General features: G+C 47.8%; 2 protein-coding genes across 3 annotated transcripts; one reads left to right on the plus strand and one right to left on the minus strand.

The window, feature by feature from the left end:
* Positions 1 to 683: 683 nt before the first annotated feature.
* LOC121581058 (RNA exonuclease 5-like) lies at positions 684 to 14,741 on the minus strand. Of its 2 annotated transcripts, XM_045223629.1 has the most exons (19): positions 14,657 to 14,741; positions 13,856 to 14,194; positions 13,517 to 13,643; positions 13,187 to 13,307; positions 12,936 to 13,043; positions 12,762 to 12,850; positions 12,436 to 12,551; positions 12,167 to 12,305; positions 11,429 to 11,523; positions 11,082 to 11,184; positions 9,402 to 9,499; positions 9,183 to 9,291; positions 6,701 to 6,814; positions 5,713 to 5,850; positions 3,501 to 3,596; positions 2,952 to 3,089; positions 2,462 to 2,912; positions 1,837 to 2,128; positions 684 to 1,381 (listed from the first exon to the last, which is right to left on the minus strand). In XM_045223629.1, the coding sequence occupies exons 2-19, from the start codon at positions 14,086 to 14,088 to the stop codon at positions 1,279 to 1,281; spliced, it is 2,670 nt and encodes an 889-aa protein (XP_045079564.1). In that variant the 5' UTR covers positions 14,089 to 14,194; positions 14,657 to 14,741; the 3' UTR covers positions 684 to 1,278. The 2 variants fall into 2 exon arrangements, with proteins under 2 accessions (XP_045079564.1, XP_041752365.2); XM_041896431.2 differs by having other exon boundaries at positions 2,462 to 3,089.
* Positions 14,742 to 14,799: 58 nt separating this feature from the next.
* On the plus strand, positions 14,800 to 23,298 carry eri2 (ERI1 exoribonuclease family member 2). The gene is made up of 9 exons (XM_041896411.2): positions 14,800 to 15,002; positions 15,214 to 15,278; positions 15,375 to 15,455; positions 15,631 to 15,758; positions 16,038 to 16,191; positions 18,319 to 18,419; positions 18,510 to 18,591; positions 19,596 to 19,684; positions 20,601 to 23,298. Exons 1-9 carry the CDS (start codon positions 14,980 to 14,982, stop codon positions 22,536 to 22,538), a joined length of 2,661 nt encoding a protein of 886 aa, XP_041752345.2. The 5' UTR covers positions 14,800 to 14,979; the 3' UTR covers positions 22,539 to 23,298.
* The last annotated feature ends 394 nt before the right edge of the window (positions 23,299 to 23,692 follow it).

Raw genomic sequence — 23,692 nt, forward strand, 5'->3', positions numbered from 1 at the left:
TTCTAGGGTACTCAACTCTTAGCCTACGAGGTCCGGAGCCTGCTGGGTTTTTGTTCCACCTGATAATTAATTGCACACACCTGGTGTCCCAGGTCTAAATCAGTCCCTGATTAGAGGGGAACAATGAAAAAATGCAGTGGAACTCGCTTCAAGGTCCAGAGTTGAGTTTGAGGGCACTATACAAAAATAGACACATTAAAAACCCCATCCAGTCATAGTCCAGGGCGGAACATTCTTCAACATGATTCCTTGCAAGGCCTCGGCTGTAAAATCACTGAGTCCCAAAGAGCGTTCAGCTGCACTTACAATGATGCCAATTTTCTCTGATTTATTCTCCATTTGTGATGTGCAGTTTATGACCATTGCAATAAATACTACAAAAGTCCACCTTTTTAACATGCAATATATCAGGATCCCTTGGTTACCGAGAAACATTCTCTGGTGCAGGCTCTAGTACCATCGCGTCTTCAACGCCACTCGATCCTTCCACTGTGACCCACTCGTTTTCACTCTGTGCTCTCGTCTTCACCTGACACACCATCAGTTTCAAACAGAACATCCGTTTCTGCCATCTTCCTTCCGAGGAAGCCTTCAAAATAAGACTAGAATGAGTTCTACGTTCTACTCAATGATAGGATGAGTTATACATGTAGAAGACAGTAGAAGGAAGCTCCCCATTAAACAACAATCACCCGTTTATTAGATGGACGTGACAAAGACAATACAAGGCATCACGTGATTCAGATCAGAAGCATAAAATACAGGTCAAACACAGTGAGTTTACGTCCGAAATGGCACCCTAATAATCCCTATATAGTGTTTTGCCAGGACCCATAGGGTGCCCATAGTGCACACTACATAGGGAATAGGGTGCCGTTTCAGACACATCCTGTGTTTTTCCTTCAGTTCCTTGCCTCTGTACAAAACTCCTGTCCAGCCTGTACTGAACAAAACATATCGAGCACTCGCAAGTAGACTCATCTCTTTATTTAAAAATAACTTCATATTCTCGTAGCCTATAGCTGTCTTTGTTACACAAGTTGCATCACTCCTGGGCTACAGCACACAAAGATGGTAAAACACGGTATCGCAGGGTTGCAAAAATATATTAACTGTTAACCCAAAATGTCCAGGTTTCCCAGAAATCTCAGTTGGAAGATTCACGAAATCAGGAGGGAATAAGCAGGAAATCCAGAATCCTCCAACCAGGATTTCTGGGAATCTTGGGAAGTTGCCGTATTTTTGCAATCCTATGCAAGTAGAAGCACGGCAGCGTGTTCACGTGTCAGGGAATTGGTCCGTGTTCAGATTGTGAGCGTGGTCACTGAGTGCTGCTGACCCCTGTTTGACCTCCAGGAAACACAGACCATCGCCATGGGAACTGAAAAAGCAAACCGACAGCGTATTAGAATCCACCCCTCTCCGTTTAGAAAAACAACAGCCCATCCTGTGAAAACCCCTTTCCTCATCAGGGGTGTGTATTCACTAGGAACCCAGTGGAAGCAAAGGGACAAAACAGGGAGGGACTACCGTAAATAAACATTGTCCAAAAGGATACTCATTTTTGTTTTAGCAAAACGTTTTGCTACGGTGTGCACTAATGGATACATACACTTCTGGTGTGTCTAACATTACTTTGTCCCAATCCCAAATCAACCCCTAAGCACTTGTGGAGATCTGAGATGAGTTGACAGGTGTAAGAGATCTGGTAATAGCTCCACATTGACCTCTGATAGGCTAGGTGATATCACCATATTGCTCATACCAATTCAAGCCTCTCAGATCTCCACAAGTGCGTAGGTGATGATTTGGGATTGGGCCAGTGTCTTTCCTCACCTGTTGTGCCCAGGCAGCAGTACGATGCTGAGGGTGTTGTCAGGTAGAGATCTGAACAGCTTCCCCACGCGCCGGTCCAACTTCCTCATCACACACGCCACTTCCTGTTCCTCTCTTCCAGTTTCCTGTGAGGACTCGTCCGGCGTCTCTCTGTCGGACCCAGTCGTCGTCATCATAGTAACCCAGGAGCACAGGTGGGGCGGAGTCAGGGCTCTGCGGGTGCTCACCTTCCTGTCCCAGAGTTCCACAGGTGAGCTAAGGACCGCGTCCACTGTGTCAGGACTATCATACTCTGAAAAATATACACATATTGTACACACACACTTTAATATGATTATTAACAAATTGCATATCGTGTTTGGAAATCATACAACTAAAATTCAACAGCTAAAATTACACACAGGTCATTGATGATGGGCGGCAAGTAGCCTAGCGGTTAGAGCGTTGGGCCAGTGACTAAAAGGTTGCTGGTTCGAATCCCCCGAGCCGACAAGGCTCTGTCTGTGCCCTTGAGCAAGGCACTTAACCCTAATTGCTCCTGTAAGTTGCTCTGGATAAGAGCGTCTGCTAAATGACTAAAATGTAAAAAATAAATGATATTGGTACATGTGAAGCATTGACTCACTTAAGAAAGCATGTCTCCTACGTTTCTGTTTCCCAGAGTGCTTTGCAGGTAGAATTACGCCCTTGACCGCTCCGTACCGTCCGAAGGCCTCACGGAGGTCCTCTTCACAGAGTCCGGCAGTCTTAGCCTGTAGCCTCGCTCCAACCTTGGCTTCGGCTGCTATCTCTGCTAGCATAGCTTTCGCTTTGAGCAGAGTTCCATTGACTTCAGCTGAGAGCTCTGCTAGCTTAGCAAATTTTGCTTTAGCATGTAGCCCGGGTCCATTCGCTTCTGCTAGCTTAGCTTTAGCATTTAGCAAAGTTCCATTGACTTTCTCTAAGAGCCCTGAATGGTTCGCTTTAGCGTGTAGCCTAGCTCTATTGACCTTATCTGGGAGTGCTGCTACGTTAGCATTTAGCCCAGTGCCATTGAATTTAGCTGCTGCGTTAGCATTTAGCCAAGTCTCATTGACTTTAGCTGCTGCTTCAGCATTTAGCCCAGTCCCATTGACTTTGGCTGCAAGCCGTGCTGTTTTAGCGTTAGCCTTTAGCCCTGCGGCGTAGATGACGTTAGCATTTAGCGGGTCGTCCTGCAGGCAACTCAGAAAGACGTCCAGATCCAGCGTGGACTCCTTTACAGGTCTTTGGACCTAACAGGCAGGCGAGAGATATAACACACATTAGATTTACATTCAGAAAGAGCATGAGCAACAAGACAGAAGGATGAATTACTGGGAGCAAAGGTCAGAGGTCGAAGAGGGAGAAATTAGAACGAGTATATGAGAAAAGGAAAGGGAGAGAGAGTGGGGAAAGAGACACAGACAGAGAGGCAGGGTAGAAAGCGATAGCGATTGAGAGAGACAAAGCGAAGAAAGAGTCAGTTAAACCAGACAGAGATGCATATTGAAGGGGTTACGAGAGAGAAACGTAGACAGAGACAGTCAGACAAACCAGACAGAGATGCATAGAGGGGGGGTTACGAGAGAGAAACATAGACAGAGAGACAGAGTAAGAGAGTCAGATAAACAGAAAACGAGAGAGAGAGCGGGATCGATCCAGACCTTGATGATGTGTCCGTTGTGTAGCAGTGTTCCGTTGAGCATCTCTACAGCCAGCACAGCTCCCTCCAACAGCTCAAACTCTACCTCCGCATGCATCTGAAGAGGCATCACAGGGTCACAGGTGAAAGGTCACTCGAATTTATGAGGCACTTATACTCATAGGAAAGTAATTTTGATCACTGGTCGACAACTCTGGTCCTGGAGTGGAATCAGGTGTTTGTGCTGGTCCGATGAAGCGGATGCTAAGCTACTGTTTCACTAAGCACAGACTGGAATCTGTTCCAGGATTCATATGATAACATTGAGGAGTTTAGCACATCAGTCACCGGCTTCATTAATAAGTGCATCGACGACGTCGTCCCCACAGTGACCGTACGTACTCCAACCAGAAACCATGGATTACAGGCAACATCCGCATTGAGCTAAAGGCTAGAGCTGCCGCTTTCAATGAGCGGGACATTAATCCGGAGGCTTATAAGAAATGGCGCTACGAGCTCCGACTAGCCATCAAACAGGCAAAGTGTCAATACAGGACTAAGATCGAATCCTACTACGCCGACTCTGATGCTTGAGGGATGTGGCAGGGCTTGCAAAACTATCACAGACTACAAAGCCAAATCCAGCCACGAGCTACCCAGCAACACAAACTTACCAAACGAGCTAAATTGACTGTGCTGACCGGCAGCCAAGTGTCTTCACTGACATTTTCAACCTAAGCCGGTCTGTAATACCAACTTGTTTCAAGCAGGTTGACGGGCCGGCTCCAGGCGGTGAGGGTAGGCAACAACACATCCGCCACGCTGACCATCAGGGGTGTGTGCTTAGTTCCCTCCTGTACTCCCTGTTCACCCACGACTGCGTGGCCGCGCACTACTCCAACACCATCATCAAGTTTGTTGACGACACGACAGGGGTAGAGCTGATCACCAACGACGCTGAAGCAGCCTATAGGGAGGAGGTCAGAGGCCTGGCAGTGTGGTGACAGGACAACAACCTCGCCCTCAACGTCAGCAAGACAAAAGAGCTGATTGTGGACAACAGGAAACGGAGGGGTGAACACACCCCCATCCACGGGGCTGTAGTGGAGCGGGTCGAGAACTTCAAGTTCCTCTGTGTCCACATTACTAAGGAATTAACATGGTCCACACACACCCACACAGTTGTGACGAGGGCACGACAGCGCCTCTTTCCCCCTCAGGAGGCAAAAAAGATTTGGCCTCAGATCCTCAAAGTTCTAAAACTGCACCATCGAGAGCATCTTGACTGGCTGCATCACCGCTTGGTACGGCAACTGCAAGGCACCCGACTGCAAGGCACTACAGAGGGTGGTGAGTACGGCCCAGTACATCATAGGGCCGAGCTCCCTTCCATCCAGGACCTTTTATACCAGGCGGTGTCAGAGGAAGACTCCCAGGCCACACATGCCATAGAGTGTTCTCTCTGCTACCGCACAGCAGGCGGTACCGATGCACCAAGTCTGGAACCAACAGGTCCCTGAACAGCGTCTACCCCCAAGCCATAAGACTGCTAAATAGCTAATCAAATTGCTACCCGCACTAACTCTCTTGCACTGACTCTATGCACACACACTGAACTCTACCTACACACTCACACATACTTACACCCTAGCACACACACTACATACACCCACACACACACACGCATGCTGATGCCACACACACACACACTTTTCACACACTCCACATACGCTGCTGCTACTGTTTTATATATCCTGTTGCCTAGTCACTTTACCCCTACCTATATGTACATATCTACCTCAATTACCTCGTACCCCTGTACATCGACTCAGTACTGGTACTCCCTATATATAGCCATGCTATGTTATTCGTTATTCACTGTGTATTTATTCCTTGTGTCACTTTCTATATATAAAAACTAAAAATGTATCTTTAACTCTGCATTGTTGGAAAAGGACCCATAAGTAAGTGTTTCACTGTCAGTGTACACCTGTTGTTTACGAAGCATGTGACAAATAAAATATGATTTGTATGGAACAAAAGCCTGCACCCATTGGAGATCCCTGGGCCAGTACTCATATAGCCTCTCGGAGTAGGAGTGCGGATCTAGGATCAGTTTAGCCTTTTAGATTGTAATGAATGGACAGAGGGACCTGATCCTAGAACAGCCACTACTGTGAGACGCTTTATGGATACGGGCCCTGGACTAGCGATCTTATTTTCAGGTCACGTACCCGCTGTGTAGCGTTCAGCAGCCTGACAGCCCGTACGGTTCCACGGCTGCTGAACAGCCTCCTCACATCCCTCTCTGTGTAGTCGCTAGGCAACGGCCCTGCAAACACCACACACATCTCTCTCAGACGCTGAGACATCTGGAACACACACCACGCACATACAAAGTTCATTTAGACAGATATGAAATCAACGCGTATACAGTTAGCCCCCCCTATTGGAATATAAAGTCATTACATCTGACAGTGATAGCAGTACTAGTTCAGTATACAGTTAGCCCCCCCTATTGGAATATCAAGTCATTACATCTGACAGTGATAGCAGTACTAGTTCAGTATACAGTTAGCCCCCCTATTGGAATATCAAGTCATTACATCTGACAGTGATAGCAGTACTAGTTCAGTATACAGTTAGCCCCCCCTATTGGAATATCAAGTCATTACATCCGACAGTGATAGCAGTACTAGTTCAGTATACAGTTAGCCCCCCTTATTGGGATATAAAGTCATTACATCTGACAGCAGTACTAATTCAGTAGTACTATATGATTATTATTTATCCGATTGATTGATATTATTTTAATGACATACACCATTTGGTGCCCAGCCCATATGTGCTTACACTAATCATCAAATACTTGCACACAAAATATATATATAGTGATGTCCATACCTTGTGGTAGTGATAGATATGAGAGAGATACCGTGTGATAGATATGAGAGAGAGAGAGATACGTGTGGTAGTGATAGATATGAGAGAGATACCGTGTGGTAGTGATAGATATGAGAGAGGGAGAGAGAGATACTGTGTGGTAGTGATAGATATGAGAGAGAGATAGATACCGTGTGGTAGTGATAGATATGAGAGAGAGAGAGATACCGTGTGGTAGTGATAGATATGAGAGAGAGAGAGATACCGTGTGGTAGTGATAGATATGAGAGAGAGAGAGATACCGTGTGGTAGTGATAGATATGAGAGAGAGAGAGATACCGTGTGGTAGTGCTGGTCAGTAGAGATCATAGACTTCAGATGGTCAGAGAAGGAAGACAACTGGACAACGCTGAACGAGTGAGACTCTAGTCCTCTTTTAAAGGAAGACAGGACCTGGAGGAGAGAAGGAGGGTTAGAGGTTAGGAGGGAGGTAGGGTGGAAGGATAGAGGTTAGGAGGGAGGTAGGGTGGAAGGATAGAGGTTAGGAGGGAGGTAGGGTGGAAGGATAGAGGTTAGGAGGGAGGTAGGGTGGAAGGATAGAGGTTAGGAGGGAGGTAGGGTGGAAGGATAGAGGTTAGGAGGGAGGTAGGGTGGAAGGATAGAGGTTAGGAGGGAGGTAGGGTGGAAGGATAGAGGGAGGGATAGAGGTTAGGAGGGAGGTAGGGTGGAAGGATAGAGGGAGGGATAGAGGTTAGGAGGGAGGTGGGGTGGAAGGATAGAGGTTAGGAGGGAGGTAGGGTGGAAGGATAGAGGTTAGGAGGGAGGTAGGGTGGAAGGATAGAGGGAGGGATAGAGTTTAGGAGGGAGGTAGGGGTGGAAGGATAGAGGGAGGGTTAGAGGTTAGGAGGGAGGTAGGATGGATAGAGGGAGGTATAGAGGTTAGGAGGGAGGTAGGGTGGAAGGATGGATAGAGGGAGGGATAGAGGTTAGGAGGGAGGTAGGGTGGAAGGATATAGAGGTTAGGAGGGAGGTAGGGTGGAAGGATAGAGGTTAGGAGGGAGGTAGGGTGGAAGGAGGGATAGAGGTTAGGAGGGAGGTAGGGTGGAAGGATAGAGGGAGGGTTAGAGGTTAGGAGGGAGGTAGGGTGGAAGGATAGAGGGAGGGTTAGAGGTTAGGAGGGAGGTAGGGTGGAAGGATAGAGGTTAGGAGGGAGGTAGGGTGGAAGGATAGAGGTTAGGAGGGAGGTAGGGTGGAAGGATAGAGGTTAGGAGGGAGGTAGGGTGGAAGGATAGAGGTTAGGAGGGAGGTAGGGTGGAAGGATAGAGGTTAGGAGGGAGGTAGGGTGGAAGGATAGAGGGAGGGATAGAGTTTAGGAGGGAGGTAGGGTGGAAGGATAGAGGGAGGGATAGAGGTTAGGAGGGAGGTAGGGTGGAAGGATAGAGGTTAGGAGGGAGGTAGGGTGGAAGGATAGAGGTTAGGAGGGAGGTAGGGTGGAAGGATAGAGGGAGGGATAGAGTTTAGGAGGGAGGTAGGGTGGAAGGATAGAGGGAGGGTTAGAGGTTAGGAGGGAGGTAGGATGGATAGAGGGAGGTATAGAGGTTAGGAGGGAGGTAGGGTGGAAGGATGGATAGAGGGAGGGATAGAGGTTAGGAGGGAGGTAGGGTGGAAGGATAGAGGGAGGGTTAGAGGTTAGGAGGGAGGTAGGGTGGAAGGATAGAGGGAGGGATAGAGGTTAGGAGGGAGGTAGGGTGGAAGGATGGATAGAGGGAGGGATAGAGGTTAGGAGGGAGGTAGGGTGGAAGGATAGAGGGAGGGTTAGAGGTTAGGAGGGAGGTAGGGTGGAAGGATAGAGGGAGGGATAGAGGTTAGGAGGGAGGTAGGGTGGAAGGATGGATAGAGGGAGGTATAGAGGTTAGGAGGGAGGTAGGGTGGAAGGATGGATAGAGGGAGGGATAGAGGTTAGGAGGGAGGTAGGGTGGAAGGATAGAGGGAGGGTTAGAGGTTAGGAGGGAGGTAGGTAGGGTGGAAGGATGGATAGGAGGGATAGAGGTTAGGAGGGAGGTAGGGTGGAAGGATAGAGGGAGGGTTAGAGGTTAGGAGGGAGGTAGGGTGGAAGGATGGATAGAGGGAGGGATAGAGGTTAGGAGGGAGGTAGGGTGGAAGGATGGATAGAGGGAGGGATAGAGGTTAGGAGGGAGGTAGGGTGGAAGGATAGAGGGAGGGTTAGAGGTTAGGAGGGAGGTAGGTAGGGTGGAAGGATGGATAGGAGGGATAGAGGTTAGGAGGGAGGTAGGGTGGAAGGATGGATAGAGGGAGGGATAGAGGTTAGGAGGGAGGTAGGGTGGAAGGATAGAGGGAGGGATAGAGATTAGGAGGGAGGTAGGGTGGAAGGATAGAAGGAGGGTTAGAGGTTAGGAGGGAGGTAGGTAGGGTGGAAGGATGGATAGAAGGAGGGATAGAGGTTAGGAGGGAGGTAGGGTGGAAGGATGGATAGAGGGAGGGATAGAGGTTAGGAGGGAGGTAGGGTGGAAGGATAGAGGGAGGGATAGAGGTTAGGAGGGAGGTAGGGTGGAAGGATAGAGGGAGGGATAGAGGTTAGGAGGGAGGTAGGGTGGAAGGATGGATAGAAGGAGGGATAGAGGTTAGGAGGGAGGTAGGGTGGAAGGATAGAGGGAGGGATAGAGGTTAGGAGGGAGGTAGGGTGGAAGGATAGAGGGAGGGTTAGAGGTTAGGAGGGAGGCAGGGTGGAGAGTACTTTATCGTACTGGTCCCCCATGGGAATCGAACCCACAACCTACAAGTGACCCATTACACTTCTCACCTCTCTGTCTGAGCTGTGCCACTGCTGATTGGATAGAGCCAGGGTGATTTCAGCACGCTTCCCTATAAACAGGGCTGATTGGCCAGAACTCTTCAGGACCTCTGCAAACCTGAGAGAGAGGGGGAGAGGAGATTCGGTGCAGATAATACAGACGCAGGAGTGTTGCTAATACAAGAGGAACCAGATATGGGAGAGAGAGGAAGGGTTTGTTGGTCACACCTGTTGTTGTGTTTGTGTGTAGATGTTGATCTGTTGACAGGAGGCTGGTACATAGCAGGACTCCCACCCCACAGCTCTTCACAATACAGCTCCACTACCTGATAGAGAACACAGCCTGGTTATACAGCCTGGGAGTCTGGTTATACAGCCTGGTTATACAGCCTGGGAGTCTGGTTATACAGCCTGGGAGTATGGTTATACAGCCTGGTTATACAGCCTGGGAGTCTGGTTATACAGTCTGGGAGTCTGGTTACACAGCCTGGTTATACAGCCTGGGAGTCTGGTTATACAGCCTGGGAGTCTGTGTGTGTGTGTGTACCTGTCGTGGTCCAGTGTGTGTACCTGTGGTGGTCCAGTGTGTGTACCTGTGGTGGTCCAGTGTGTGTACCTGTGGTGGTCCAGTGTGTGTACCTGTCGTGGTCCAGTGTGTGTGTACCTGTCGTGGTCCAGTGTGTGTACCTGTGGTGGTCCAGTGTGTGTACCTGTCGTGGTCCAGTGTGTGTACCTGTGGTGGTCCAGTGTGTGTACCTGTGGTGGTCCAGTGTGTGTACCTGTGGTGGTCCAGTGTGTGTACCTGTGGTGGTCCAGTGTGTGTACCTGTGGTGGTCCAGTGTGTGTACCTGTCGTGGTCCAGTGTGTGTACCTGTCGTGGTCCAGTGTGTGTACCTGTCGTTGTCCAGTGTGTGTACCTGTCGTGGTCCAGTGTGTGTACCTGTGGTGGTCCAGTGTGTGTACCTGTCGTGGTCCAGTGTGTGTACCTGTCGTGGTCCAGTGTGTGTGTACCCGTCGTGGTCCAGTGTGTGTACCCGTCGTGGTCCAGTGTGTGTACCCGTCGTGGTCCAGTGTGTGTACCCGTCGTGGTCCAGTGTGTGTACCCGTCGTGGTCCAGTGTGTGTACCCGTCGTGGTCCAGTGTGTGTACCCGTCGTGGTCCAGTGTGTGTACCCGTCGTGGTCCAGTGTGTGTACCCGTCGTGGTCCAGTGTGTGTACCCGTCGTGGTCCAGTGTGTGTACCCGTCGTGGTCCAGTGTATGTACCGTGCGTGGTCCAGTGTATGTACCCGTCGTGGTCCAGTGTGTGTACCTGTGGTGGTCCAGTGTGTGTACCCGTCGTGGTCCAGTGTGTGTACCCGTCGTGGTCCAGTGTGTGTACCCGTCGTGGTCCAGTGTGTGTACCTGTCGTGGTCCAGTGTGTGTACCTGTGGTGGTCCAGTGTGTGTACCTGTGGTGGTCCAGTGTGTGTACCTGTGGTGGTCCAGTGTGTGTACCTGTGGTGGTCCAGTGTGTGTACCTGTCGTGGTCCAGTGTGTGTACCTGTGGTGGTCCAGTATGTGTACCTGTCGTGGTCCAGTGTGTGTACCTGTCGTGGTCCAGTGTGTGTACCTGTCGTGGTCCAGTGTGTGTACCTGTCGTGGTCCAGTGTGTGTACCTGTCGTGGTCCAGTGTGTGTACCTGTGGTGGTCCAGTGTGTGTACCTGTGGTGGTCCAGTGTGTGTACCTGTGGTGGTCCAGTGTGTGTACCTGTCGTGGTCCAGTGTGTGTACCTGTGGTGGTCCAGTGTGTGTACCGGTCGTGGTCCAGTGTGTGTACCTGTGGTGGTCCAGTGTGTGTACCTGTGGTGGTCCAGTGTGTGTACCTGTGGTGGTCCAGTGTGTGTACCTGTCGTGGTCCAGTGTGTGTACCTGTCGTGGTCCAGTGTGTATGAAGTACTGGGCCAGTTCCAGGGCAGCCTGGGCGTCCTCTGTGGGGTCATGACCCCTCCTCTCCTCTGTCTGGATCTGCTTCCTGTGGGTACAAACATATGAGTAGGGTGAAGTTGCCCCTAGACATTGATCTTGGGTCAGTTTAGCATTTTCCCCACTTAATGGTTCAGGTTAGGATTGGGGGCGAAGAAGCTGATCCTAGATCTGTACCTGAGGAAACTTCACTCCAGAGCAGAAATACACACAAGCGTGCTGCAATTCCTACCTATTATAGAGCGCAGCGGTGTGTGAGTGTGTGTCTGTGTGTGTTGTGAGTGTGAACTCACTTGAGCACGGTCTCAGCCAGCACCTTGAGTTTAAACCTCTGTCCAAACTCTCTCCTGTACAGCAGGGAGGTGTCAATCACATGGGGGTGGATCAGCTGGGAGGAGACAACACAACAGGTCAGGGGTCAGCTGGGAGGAGACAACACAACAGGTCAGGGGTCAGCTGGGAGGAGACAACACAACAGGTCAGGGGTCAGCTGGGAGGAGACAACACAACAGGTCAGGGGTCAGCTGGGAGGAGACAACACAACAGGTCAGGGGTCAGCTGGGAGGAGACAACACAACAGGTCAGGGGTCAGCTGAGAGGAGACAACACAACAGGTCAGGGGTCAGCTGGGAGGAGACAACACAACAGGTCAGGGGTCAGCTGAGAGGAGACGGGGTCGAATTCATTAGTTCTCCCAGTAGCAAAATGTTTTGCAATGGAAAACTAAAAACAAGGGTTTCTTATTTGACAAATTCAGGTAGGTCCCTCCCCGTTTTGGCCCGTTTGGTTCCTTGTGAATACGACCCAAGTGTGTATTCAGGAAAGTTAAACTGTCTGAGCGTTGCAGATAGAAATGAATAGAGCTGACATGATTCCCTATTCTACATGACAATCATATCTGTTCTACACCATACATTTCTATCTGAACATTCTGTAATGTTATATTCTCCTGAACAGGCCTCGGGCATTGCTGCTAGCCGCAATTGCAACCACTATCGTCATGGCTACATTGGTAAACCACGGCGACTCACGTTCAGGGCCCTGAGGTCGTTGTCAAGGGAGTGGCCAACCAGGACCGCGTCCCGCGGCAACACCTTCTTGAGCTTTGATTGGACTTCCCTAAGGGTGGTGGTGATTGGCTGCAACATTGCACGGGTGATACCAGAGAACCTATCAGGGGAGAGGAGATGTTATGTACAGATATGGAGAAGCAGACACACACCACACACACGTAAACACACACAGAGACACACACACACACACTCAGAGACACACGTAAACACACACACACTCAGCTTACTGTGTAAGGTAGTTTAAGATGCGGTTGGGAGGTTTGACCAGCTCGTCCAGAACACAGCTCCCTCTGCTGTCTACTAGAGAGATACGCGTCAGCTCGTTGCCCCGCTCTGTCAGACACTACACACACAGAACCACACGCACGTTAGACACCGAGCAATAACTAGAGAACAAAATGGAGGTTTCATCTACTGTTAATAAAATCTATGAATGACATGAATATGGGATGTGTCCCAAATGGCACCCTATTCCCTATATAGTGCACTACTTTTAACCAGGGCCCTATGGGGCCGGAATAGGGTGCCATTTGGGATACAGACATGTTCTCACCATCTCACAGTCCAGCCCATAGAGAGGACTACTGTCAGTCACACAGTCATCACTGTCTGTACACACAAAGCCCTCACTGCCAGGCATACCTGGAAAACACAAGACAGACATCAGAGAGAGAGTGGGACCTGTGTGTGTGTGTGTGTGTGTGTGTGTCCAGTGTGTGTGTCTCACCGTGGACAGGGAAGTGTTTCTTGATCATCTCCTCCTGGGTGAGTAGGTATCCAGTCAGCCCTCTGCTCTCCAGACCAAACTTCCTGATCACTGGGTGCCACCGCAGACCTACACACACACGTCATGGGTGGGATCTGAAACCCTGTCTCCCACTCCGGAAATCAACATCTTAACCATTAGACCAAGAGGAAATTCCCCCTTGGGCCGAGGGTGACTGATATTAAGTCGCAGGCAGGGCTACTCATACACACCTCCCTCTGGCTGGGCACTCGTCTGGTCTCCTAGCGCACCAGCGGGACTACTGTTGCCAACAACTTCACTGCTGAATATTCCAGAAATCACGTTGCCAGGCGATGGAGTGTAACTGTGTCTCTGAGGTCAGAGGGCAAAAAAACTGTCACCGTGACATTGATGGAGTCAGGATTCATATCAATGGCGGAATCTTATGCAATATGATTGACAGTGTGTGTCCCAAATGTCACCCTATTCCCTATATAGTGCACTACTTTTGACCTATACGGTTCTGTTTCAAAAGTAGTGCACTATATAGGGAATAGGGTGCCATTTGGGCATAGACTTACAGAGGTGTACTTGGTGCGGAGGTGTTTGAAGTACAGGTAGTGTCTGTAGAAGTGGGCCTGGCTCAGTCCTTCTAGAACCACCACGCTCAACCCTGATACCTTTCTCTGGTGGTGGAGGTGACACCAACTGAGACGGGTACAAGACAATAACATGTTAGCACTTATCAATCAACATACATACCTATCTATCATGTTATTGTTGCGGCAGAATGTTTGCTTCCGTTCCTGTCGTGATGTCCATCCCTATGGAGTAGTGTTGTTGCCTTGAGAGTCTAGAGACTCTGATCTAAGATACGTTTTTATGTCTTTTTTTGTTGTTGTAGTAGCTAGCTAACATACCTGGGTTGTTTCAGCCCACCGGTTTTCCCCAGAGCAGCAAACTGAAGCAGTTCCGTCAGATCTTTCAACGTGACCGGTTCCTGGAGACGGTCAAACGGCAGCGTGAGCCGTGGGGGACGGGAACGGTGCTCAGACTCTGGAACTCCGTTACGGTCTATCTCTTTCACTCGTTTACTGCTCTCTGGTGTTGGGGAAGGTTCCCTCTTTCTCTTGAGACAGACTGGTGACGCCATGCTTAGGGGAGTCCCAGGTTTGATGAAGGAAGGTTGTTGCTCCGAGATCAAGTCCTCATGAACTGTGTTGGTTGGCTAGTTGTAGTGACTCAAACTGGACATGGATCTGAGTGAAGAAAGTAAATTATTGTTGAGTCAATTATGCCATCCTAGCTTCAAGTCAATATTTCTCGAAAATATTACGTTATATTAGAATATTTAGGACAGTTAGTTTAGCTGGCTAATTTATTAATCCTGGTTTTATGGAACAGACCCTGGATCACCCAAAGGAGTTTTCAGAAGAGAAATCTAGCTAGCTAGATCATATCCTAGCAACAGTCCCAGCTGTGATAAAATTCCGTTAAATGTTATTTCATAATTGATTAATTCTGTGTTATGTCGTTGATACTGATCGAACTCTAGATGTGTATACACTACTGCATCTCGACATCGTCGTTGAAGTGATCGTGACTTGTTTATTTACACAACCACAACAATCATACATAACGCGAACAATAAGTAAATAAAGTAGCATGTCCGAAGTCCACTAACAAGTTACAGTGTGACTAGTGCAAATAAAGATCAATACCTCGTAGTGGGTCAATCTGTGTCGTGAAGTTTTCCGGCTTCGCCTCACACGTTTCAAGGTTTCCATGCTGCTGGTCGATCATCGCGTCCTGCTCGAAAACGATTATTTTTCCTTTCAGCCCAAACCAGTCGAGCGCAGCAGAGTAACAGATGTGACGAGCCGAGGATTCAAAAAGTTAACCGCGAATCCAACACTGCTTTGTTATGAAGTTTTATGCGATATTTTACTTGATACTTTATATTTGAAGTCATACTTTGGTTGTTACATTGTTAACATTTAATGTACACTATTCGTAACGAAGTTGTGTCCGTGGCCTGAAGAAAATGTCTACAAAGAAACTGGCGAAGTAAGTAACGTTAGCTAGCTTTGTAGCTAAAAGATATCCAGACAGCCAGGCATACTAGCCGAGAAACAATGTAATTCAAATGCCGACTTGCCATGATTCTCATGAAAATATAGTTTTTAGCGCTTCCATGAACATGAAAGTACAAAGATTAATATTCACAGTAGCAGGGGGTGACAAAACTGATGGGATGATGTCTTCCATAACAAAACAGACAACTAGGGTTCGTGAGGAAACGCAGCCAGTCATCAACTGGACAGAAGAAACTACTAACATCAAGTAAGAGTCTTTTAAAACGCCCTACATTTTTTGATTTCTGCTTGAATCAATGGCATCTCATTCAACTTCCATCACTTTTGACTTTCTACTTTCCAGATCAAATATTCCCATATCTGATTGTCATTGACTTCGAATCCACATGTTGGAGAGCGAGGAACAGCTATGGGCAGGAGATTAGTAAGTATACAGTACTTTGATGACAATATGTGGTAATATCATACCTACATACTGAAACATCACTCCTTTTTTTTGTCCCCTCCTACCTCCCCTCTCTCCCCCTCCCACCTCCCTCTCCCCCTCCCACCTCCTACCTCTCTCCATCTCCCCTCCCCAAATCCCCTCCCCCATCTAGTTGAGTTTCCTGCTGTTCTCCTGAACACCTCTACAGGTGAGGTGGAGTCAGAGTTCCATACGTACGTTCAGCCGCAGGAGCACCCTATACTGTCTGACTTCTGCACCGAGCTCACTGGAATCACACAGGTATACACACACACACACACAGATGCACCCTCTCCATGCAGACATATATGCCCTTCTCCCCTGTGGCCAGTTCAACAGGATGAATATTTTAAGCATTAGCAAACATCCGTGTGTGTGTGTTTTTCTTCTGGTTTAAACATGACAACAACAGTATTTTTAGTGTTAGAAAACATCCATGTTTCTCTTCTCTTCTACAGGCCACTCCACATCTGTCCCACTTCTCACACACACACACACACTCTCACACACACTAATGTTTGTTATTAATTTTGTTTCCAGCAACAGGTGGAGGCCGGGGTTCCCCTCCACATCTGTCTGTCCCGGTTCTCCCGGTGGCTGTCGACTCTGGAGCACCAGAGGGGTGTGGTCTTCCCCAGGGACCAGAGGGCTCCAGCCGTGGAGCAGCGCCCCTGTGCCTTCGTCACCTGGTCAGGTATAGTAGCTTAGGATAGGAAAAATTACCCGGGTCACCTTCAAATAGGAGGAAACGTTTTGAAATTCTTATTTCCCTCCTTTCCTCTGTAGGCCCAGTACTCATGTCTGACCCAAAAAAAACAATCACATTTTATTTGTCACATACACGTGTTTAGCAGATGTTATAGCGGGTGTAGCGAAATGCTTGTGCTTCTAGCTCCGACAGTGTAGTAATATCTAACAATTTCACAACATATACCCAATACACACAAATCTAGTAAGGAATTTAAGAATATATACATATATGGACGAGCAATGACAGAGCCGCATGGACTAAGATACAGTAGAAAATTGTTGCCTTTCCAGTGTATTCTTTGTTAAAATTGAGATAAAATAAGGAAATGTTCACACTTTAGTACAGTCTCAAACATTTAATGGGGATAACCTTGTTCAACTGGATTGGTTGGTTGATTCTGTCTTGTATTGTTCCAGACTGGGACCTGGGGGTGTGTCTGCTGTATGATTGATGGATGGATTATCTGTGTTCTATTGTTCCAGACTGGGACCTGGCGGTGTGTCTGCTGTATGATTGATGGATGGATTATCTGTGTTCTATTGTTCCAGACTGGGACCTGGGGGTGTGTCTGCTGTATGACTGATGGATGGATTATCTGTGTTCTATTGTTCCAGACTGGGACCTGGGGGTGTGTCTGCTGTATGATTGATGGATGGATTATCTGTGTTCTATTGTTCCAGACTGGGACCTGGCGGTGTGTCTGCTGTATGACTGATGGATGGATTATCTGTGTTCTATTGTTCCAGACTGGGACCTGGGGGTGTGTCTGCTGTATGACTGATGGATGGATTATCTGTGTTCTATTGTTCCAGACTGGGACCTGGCGGTGTGTCTGCTGTATGACTGATGGATGGATTATCTGTATTCTATTGTTCCAGACTGGGACCTGGCGGTGTGTCTGCTGTATGACTGATGGATGGATTATCTGTGTTCTATTGTTCCAGACTGGGACCTGGGGGTGTGTCTGCTGTATGACTGATGGATGGATTATCTGTGTTCTATTGTTCCAGACTGGGACCTGGCGGTGTGTCTGCTGTATGACTGATGGATGGATTATCTGTGTTCTATTGTTCCAGACTGGGACCTGGGGGGTGTGTCTGCTGTATGACTGATGGATGGATTATCTGTGTTCTATTGTTCCAGACTGGGACCTGGCGGTGTGTCTGCTGTATGACTGATGGATGGATTATCTGTGTTCTATTGTTCCAGACTGGGACCTGGGGGTGTGTCTGCTGTATGATTGATGGATGGATTATCTGTGTTCTATTGTTCCAGACTGGGACCTGGGGGTGTGTCTGCTGTATGATTGATGGATGGATTATCTGTGTTCTATTGTTCCAGACTGGGACCTGGGGGTGTGTCTGCTGTATGACTGATGGATGGATTATCTGTGTTCTATTGTTCCAGACTGGGACCTGGGGGTGTGTCTGCTGTATGACTGATGGATGGATTATCTGTGTTCTATTGTTCCAGACTGGGACCTGGGGGTGTGTCTGCTGTATGACTGATGGATGGATTATCTGTGTTCTATTGTTCCAGACTGGGACCTGGGGGTGTGTCTGCTGTATGACTGATGGATGGATTATCTGTGTTCTATTGTTCCAGACTGGGACCTGGGGGGTGTGTCTGCTGTATGACTGATGGATGGATTATCTGTGTTCTATTGTTCCAGACTGGGACCTGGGGGTGTGTCTGCTGTATGACTGATGGATGGATTATCTGTGTTCTATTGTTCCAGACTGGGACCTGGGGGGTGTGTCTGCTGTATGACTGATGGATGGATTATCTGTGTTCTATTGTTCCAGACTGGGACCTGGGGGGTGTGTCTGCTGTATGACTGATGGATGGATTATCTGTGTTCTATTGTTCCAGACTGGGACCTGGGGGTGTGTCTGCTGTATGACTGATGGATGGATTATCTGTGTTCTATTGTTCCAGACTGGGACCTGGGGGTGTGTCTGCTGTATGACTGATGGATGGATTATCTGTGTTCTATTGTTCCAGACTGGGACCTGGGGGTGTGTCTGCTGTATGACTGATGGATGGATTATCTGTGTTCTATTGTTCCAGACTGGGACCTGGGGGTGTGTCTGCTGTATGAGTGTAAACGGAAGCAGCTCCACAAACCTGATGTTCTGAACAGCTGGATAGACCTGAGAGCTACGTACAGGGTAGGTGTTGGTGTTGGTGTTGGTGTGTGTGTGGTGTGTGTGTGTGTGTGTGTTAATGGTATCCCAGTCTAACTCGTGTGTCTGTCTCAGCTGTTCTACAACAGAAAACCCAAGGGACTGAATGGAGCTTTACAGGATCTGGGGATTCAGTTCTCTGGACGGGAGCACTCAGGTACAAACACACACACACACAAACCAAAGGCATATCTCTAATTGCATTTATAGTGCTGAGAGATTAACAGAAATGTTGGGTTATTTTGCTGTTTTTAAGCAACTAATTGACCAACGTCTGTTCAATTATTAGAATTCCATTTAGTTCGTTTTTTTCCTTCTGTGAGCTCAATGCGCACGTTGCAGTTCAAATGCAATAAATCAGATCCAGCCTAAACTGTGCAATGTAGTAGGGAGTTGTAGTTTCCAAAAGGCCAGTAATCTACATAGTTTAGCGCATAACATTTGGTAATTAACTACAATAACCATAGTCCATTGCTCATCTACTTGTCCAGTCTGTGTTTATTTTATGCCCTGCTACGGAAGAGGCAGAAGAGCACAGCTGTTGCTTCCTGAGGTTTCTCTTCCTGAAAATACATGATCTAAGTGATTGATAGTTGGTGTTCAGCAGTCATAAAAGCCTGCCTTATTTACTTTGAAGAACTACTAAAATAGTGATTTAGTCAGACAGCAGCTCTGTAGAGATGAGATGATGACTTGGAATGAAATGATAGTCATCAAATAAAACTAATGTAATATACACAACAACTGGAATATTTTATTAAAGTCATGTGAATAAATGGTTAATAAGTGATAAGCAGTAATGGTCAGTCACTATCATCATGGGACTTTTATTAATAGTTTTATTCTGTGTTGTTACAGGATTCAACCCAAATAATCGAAAACCGTGATTATTTTTTAATAATCGAACCGAAACCGAACCATCCTCAAAAAGCACTAATCGCTTAGCACTAGTCATTTAATAACATTATGATCAAAACATACACACAAGACTCCAGTCATCCTTGTCAGTTACTGTGAATAATAAAAAATATAGTTTGAAGGTCTGGATGACGACCATAACACAGTTACAATGAATAACATTAATATAAAACAACATTAATATTTCTCTTCAGCATTTTTGAAAATCTTGGCACAGAAATAGTTGTTGAATGTTATTTGCAGGTCTGGACGACGCCCGCAACACGGCCCACCTGGCCTGGAGAATGATGAGGGATGGCTGTGTGATGAAGATTACGCGCCGTCTGGAGCGGGTGAGTGGCTTCCTGACCAACCCCCAGTTCTAACGACCCCACCGTGCTGACGACCCCCGGCCTACTGTACTACGCCCCTAAAGACTAACACTGGGGCGACCTACATCGAACCTTTGGATTTCTGTCAACGCCCCAGAATACCCACTCCTCCTCCCGTAAAGACTCATGCAGGTGACTCTCCCCCCCGTTCCATACACACCTGGGTCGTATTCATTAGTGAAAATGTAAAAGGTTTTGCAATGAACATTCGTTTCTTATTGGAGTTAAGGAAGTCACTCCTTGTTTCGGGTCAGTTTTCTTCCAATTGGTTTCTAGTGAATATGACTCGTCTCCTCTGTTTACTAGACTGACTATCAATAAAGTTTGTCCAAAATGTTTTGACTTGGGCTTCCCGAGTGGCACAGCGGTCTAAGGCACTGCATCGCAGTGCTAGAGGCGTCACTACAGACTTGGGTTCGATCCCAGGCTGTATCACAACCAGCCGTGATCGAGAGTCCCATAAGGCAGCGCACAATTGGCCCAGGGTCGTCCGGGTTAGGGGAGGGTTTGGCCCAGGGTCGTCTGGGTTAGGGGAGGGTTTGGCCCAGGGTCGTCCGGGTTAGGGGAGGGTTTGGCCGGGGGGGCTTTACTTGGCTCATTGCGCTCTAGCGACTCCTTGTGGCGGGCCGGGCGCCTGCAGGCTGACCTTGGTCATCAGTTGAACAGTGTTTCCTCCGACACATTGGTGCAGCTGGCTTCCGGGTTAACCCGGGCGGGTGTTAAGAAGCGCAGTTTGGCGGGTCATGTTTCGGAGGACTCATGACTCAACCTCCCGAGCCCGTTGGGGAGTTGCAGCGATGAGATAAGATAGAAAAAGGGGGTCAAAAAAATACAACAACAAAAATGTATTGATTTATTTTATTTGTTTACCTCTTAGGCGCCTTTGAAAACCAAACCCCTGTTTGGAAATGGGAACGCGCCAGGGAATGGTTGTCCTGGCAACAAGAGGGATAACAACACCACTATCAAAAAACCCTCCAAGACGACAGAGATCGGCGGCCATCTGGAAAATCATCCCAACAGCAAGCCAGTTAGCAACACAGACGTTGTTGAAACACGACCCAAGCCTTCAGACAACATGGTTCCCAACACAGAGGTGAATTCCAACTTAACCGCTGAACCTGTTCAGTATCAGAGTATTGTTTCACCAAAGACCCTTCTAAATGGCCTGACCACTCCAATGTGTGGTAGTAGCAGCAGAACAGTTCGAATAGGAACGATACGGTCCGTCTCCTCTCCTATGACTTTCAATATCCCCTCTCCTCACCACAACATCAACAGCCTCGTTCTGGTCTCCACCACTGTGAATTGCAATACATATCTACCCCAGCCAGACCCGACCCTTGACCCGGAAACAGGAAGCATGGAGGAGGAAGTGCCCATCTTGGTGGAAACGGAGTCGTGCGGTTCGTATGACGACGTGGCGTTGGAGGAGGACTGGGATGTCATGGTTGGTGATGAGGCTTCTGTTGCTGACGTGTACACAGAGAACGAGAGGTTTGAGGTGGACGATACCTCGGTCTATGGGAGGACCTTGCTGTGTCCGAGCCCAGTACATTCAAATCCTGGTAGAGGTCCAACCAACAGTGGGCCTAGTTCCAAGACCACCAACACACCCTGCCAACATCTGACCAGCCTGGTACACAACACCGATACCACAACATCCTCCAGTAGCTCGGTGTCTTTGAAAGCTAAGACAACGAGGACCCACAACACCTCTGCACCCAATAGTTTGTCCAGTTTTTCTTTTGCCAAACCCAGACCGGTTACCCATGGCTCAAACCTCTCAGATACGCGGTCAAGACTGAACACGGAAACGTCAAAAAAGTCCTTTGTGATCTACAAGGACGAATTAAGAACATCCTCCAGTTCTGCAAAAACTGAGACGACAAGGATCTACAACTCCTCTGGGTCCAATAGTTCATGCAGTTCCTCCTTTAACAAACCCAGACCTGTTACCCATGATTCCAACCGCTCAGATACACGGTCAAGACTGCAAAAGGCAACATCAAACAACTCCTTTGTGATCTACAAGGACAAGCCAAGAGCCTCAAATACCTCTTCTACATCCAGCATTTATATCACATCCAATACCTCAACAGCATCCCATCCTTCCTTTGCCAAACCCAGAACAGTCATCCAGAACTCCAACCTCCATGCTACACGGTCAAGACCGCTCACAACAAAAAACCCTGCTGACACCTTCACATCCAGGTCCTCTACTACAACCCTTCCCAATCCTTCCTTCACTAGACCCAAACCAGTTACCACCAGCAGTGACTCTAACCCCTCTGCTTCACACACGCAGACACCAAACGGCTCTGCATCCAATCCTTCCTTTGCCAGGCCCAGACCTGTCGTCCATAACCCTAACCCATCGACCTCACGTTCAAGGCTGCACACAGAGACGCCAAACGCATCTTTCACGATCCACAAGGCCTCCTCTTGCCTCTCCTCCTCCGTCTCTCGTCCTTCTGTCGGTGGATCGTTCTCCATCCTCTCCTCGTCCGTTAACCGGTCCTCGTTCCCGCTGACCCGCAGCACCAAGATCACGGCCCCGCTGTGCGACTGCGGGCGGCGAGCCAAGCGTCTAACGGTGTGTAACGGCGGTCCGAACCACGGCCGAGCGTTCTACTGCTGTGCGGTGCGTAAACCCGGCCCCGGGGGGACCAGGAAGGGATGTGAGTTATTTAAGTGGGAGTCTGCTCTCCTCCAGGCTAAGTCACCAGCCTCCGCTGCCGCCTCCATCGCTCTGTGTTTTGGTCTCAACTCCAGTGTTGTTCGTCCCCTGTCATCATCTAGGACGAGCTATTAGTTAGCTGGAGAATCTCAATTGCGTTTCCTTCATTCCTCAGTTCCCATTGGACTTCATTCCTCAGGACCCATTGGACTTCATTCCTCAGGATCCATTGGACTTCTCATCCAATGGGTTTTGAGGTGGCGAGGAGAGCGGACACGAGGAATCTAGGAAATACAATTGAGATTCTCCTCTAGATTCTCCTAACAAAGGTGTCATATTGAAACTGTACTTTATGAATATGTATGATGCGTGTTATTTGAGTATGTGATTTATTATGTCCACATACTAAATCTGGTGCATTCATTGGAGCAATCTCCTAGACGGTTTCTAAATAGAATTGATCCTCATAATGTGAGATGTCATGATGAAATGTAAAATACTTTTTAGGTCAGCAGTTACAATTTAAAGATGTGATGAATTTTATTACATGGGTTCTATTGTTGTAAATAGTAACAGTTGGAGTCGGACCAAAAATTGAAATTATAAATGTTTTATGTTCTAACATAAGGACAGAATTGCACATATTGCAAATTGTCCCTCTTGGCACCCTGTACTAGAGCCGCCAACATTTGCATGCGCAACAATAGTGGAATTGGCGGTTCTCCTTCAAAATGAACCGTGAATAATGAGTGAGAAAGTTAGTGGGTCAAAGATCATACCCCCAAGACGTGCTAACCTCCTGTTTTTGGTAATGGTGAGGTAAGCATGTTTTGGGGGTATGATCTTTGACCCTCTAACTTTGTCACTCATCATTATTCATAATTTATTCAGGATTATGGGTAATCATGGTAGCATCCACATTAATGTGAAAGTGTTTAGGATTTTTTGTTTTTGTTACTCCAAAATGACACTTATTTACCATTCATTTCTATTGGGCACAAAATAATCTCAAACACAACCAAAATGAACTGCAAATGCATCCAACAAGTTTGTAGAGTCACACGCTTGATGTAGTCATTGCGCGCTAGGAATATGGGACCAAATACTAAACTTTTGACTACTTTATAAGAATCTTTAGGGGTGTCCAATTTTTTTAATGATTACTTGTTAAATGAAAATCTCTTTCTCTGAGCAATTGTATTAGTATAACATATCATTTCCCAAATGTTTTAAGCATACAATACAGCTCAGTATTTGAATTATTTATTTTATACAGTCATCATTGCTCA

Source organism: Coregonus clupeaformis, chromosome 1, assembly GCF_020615455.1.
Source record: "Coregonus clupeaformis isolate EN_2021a chromosome 1, ASM2061545v1, whole genome shotgun sequence".
In the NCBI taxonomy this organism is placed as follows: domain Eukaryota; kingdom Metazoa; phylum Chordata; class Actinopteri; order Salmoniformes; family Salmonidae; genus Coregonus; species Coregonus clupeaformis.

Bases quoted from the DNA above. Each gene is read 5' to 3' on its own strand.
- LOC121581058 (XM_041896431.2), bottom strand. From the start codon at position 14,088: ATGGCGTCACCAGTCTGTCTCAAGAGAAAGAGGGAACCTTCCCCAACA. The intron at 13,308-13,516 runs GTAAGTCTATGC...CTCTGACCTCAG, and splicing joins TCCGCACCAAGTACACCTCT to AGACACAGTTACACTCCATC. The intron at 11,185-11,428 runs GTGAGTTCACAC...TTGTACCCACAG, and splicing joins CTGGCTGAGACCGTGCTCAA to GAAGCAGATCCAGACAGAGG.
- eri2 (XM_041896411.2), top strand. From the start codon at position 14,980: ATGTCTACAAAGAAACTGGCGAA. The intron at 15,003-15,213 runs GTAAGTAACGTT...ATAACAAAACAG, and splicing joins TCTACAAAGAAACTGGCGAA to ACAACTAGGGTTCGTGAGGA. The intron at 18,420-18,509 runs GTAGGTGTTGGT...TGTCTGTCTCAG, and splicing joins ACCTGAGAGCTACGTACAGG to CTGTTCTACAACAGAAAACC.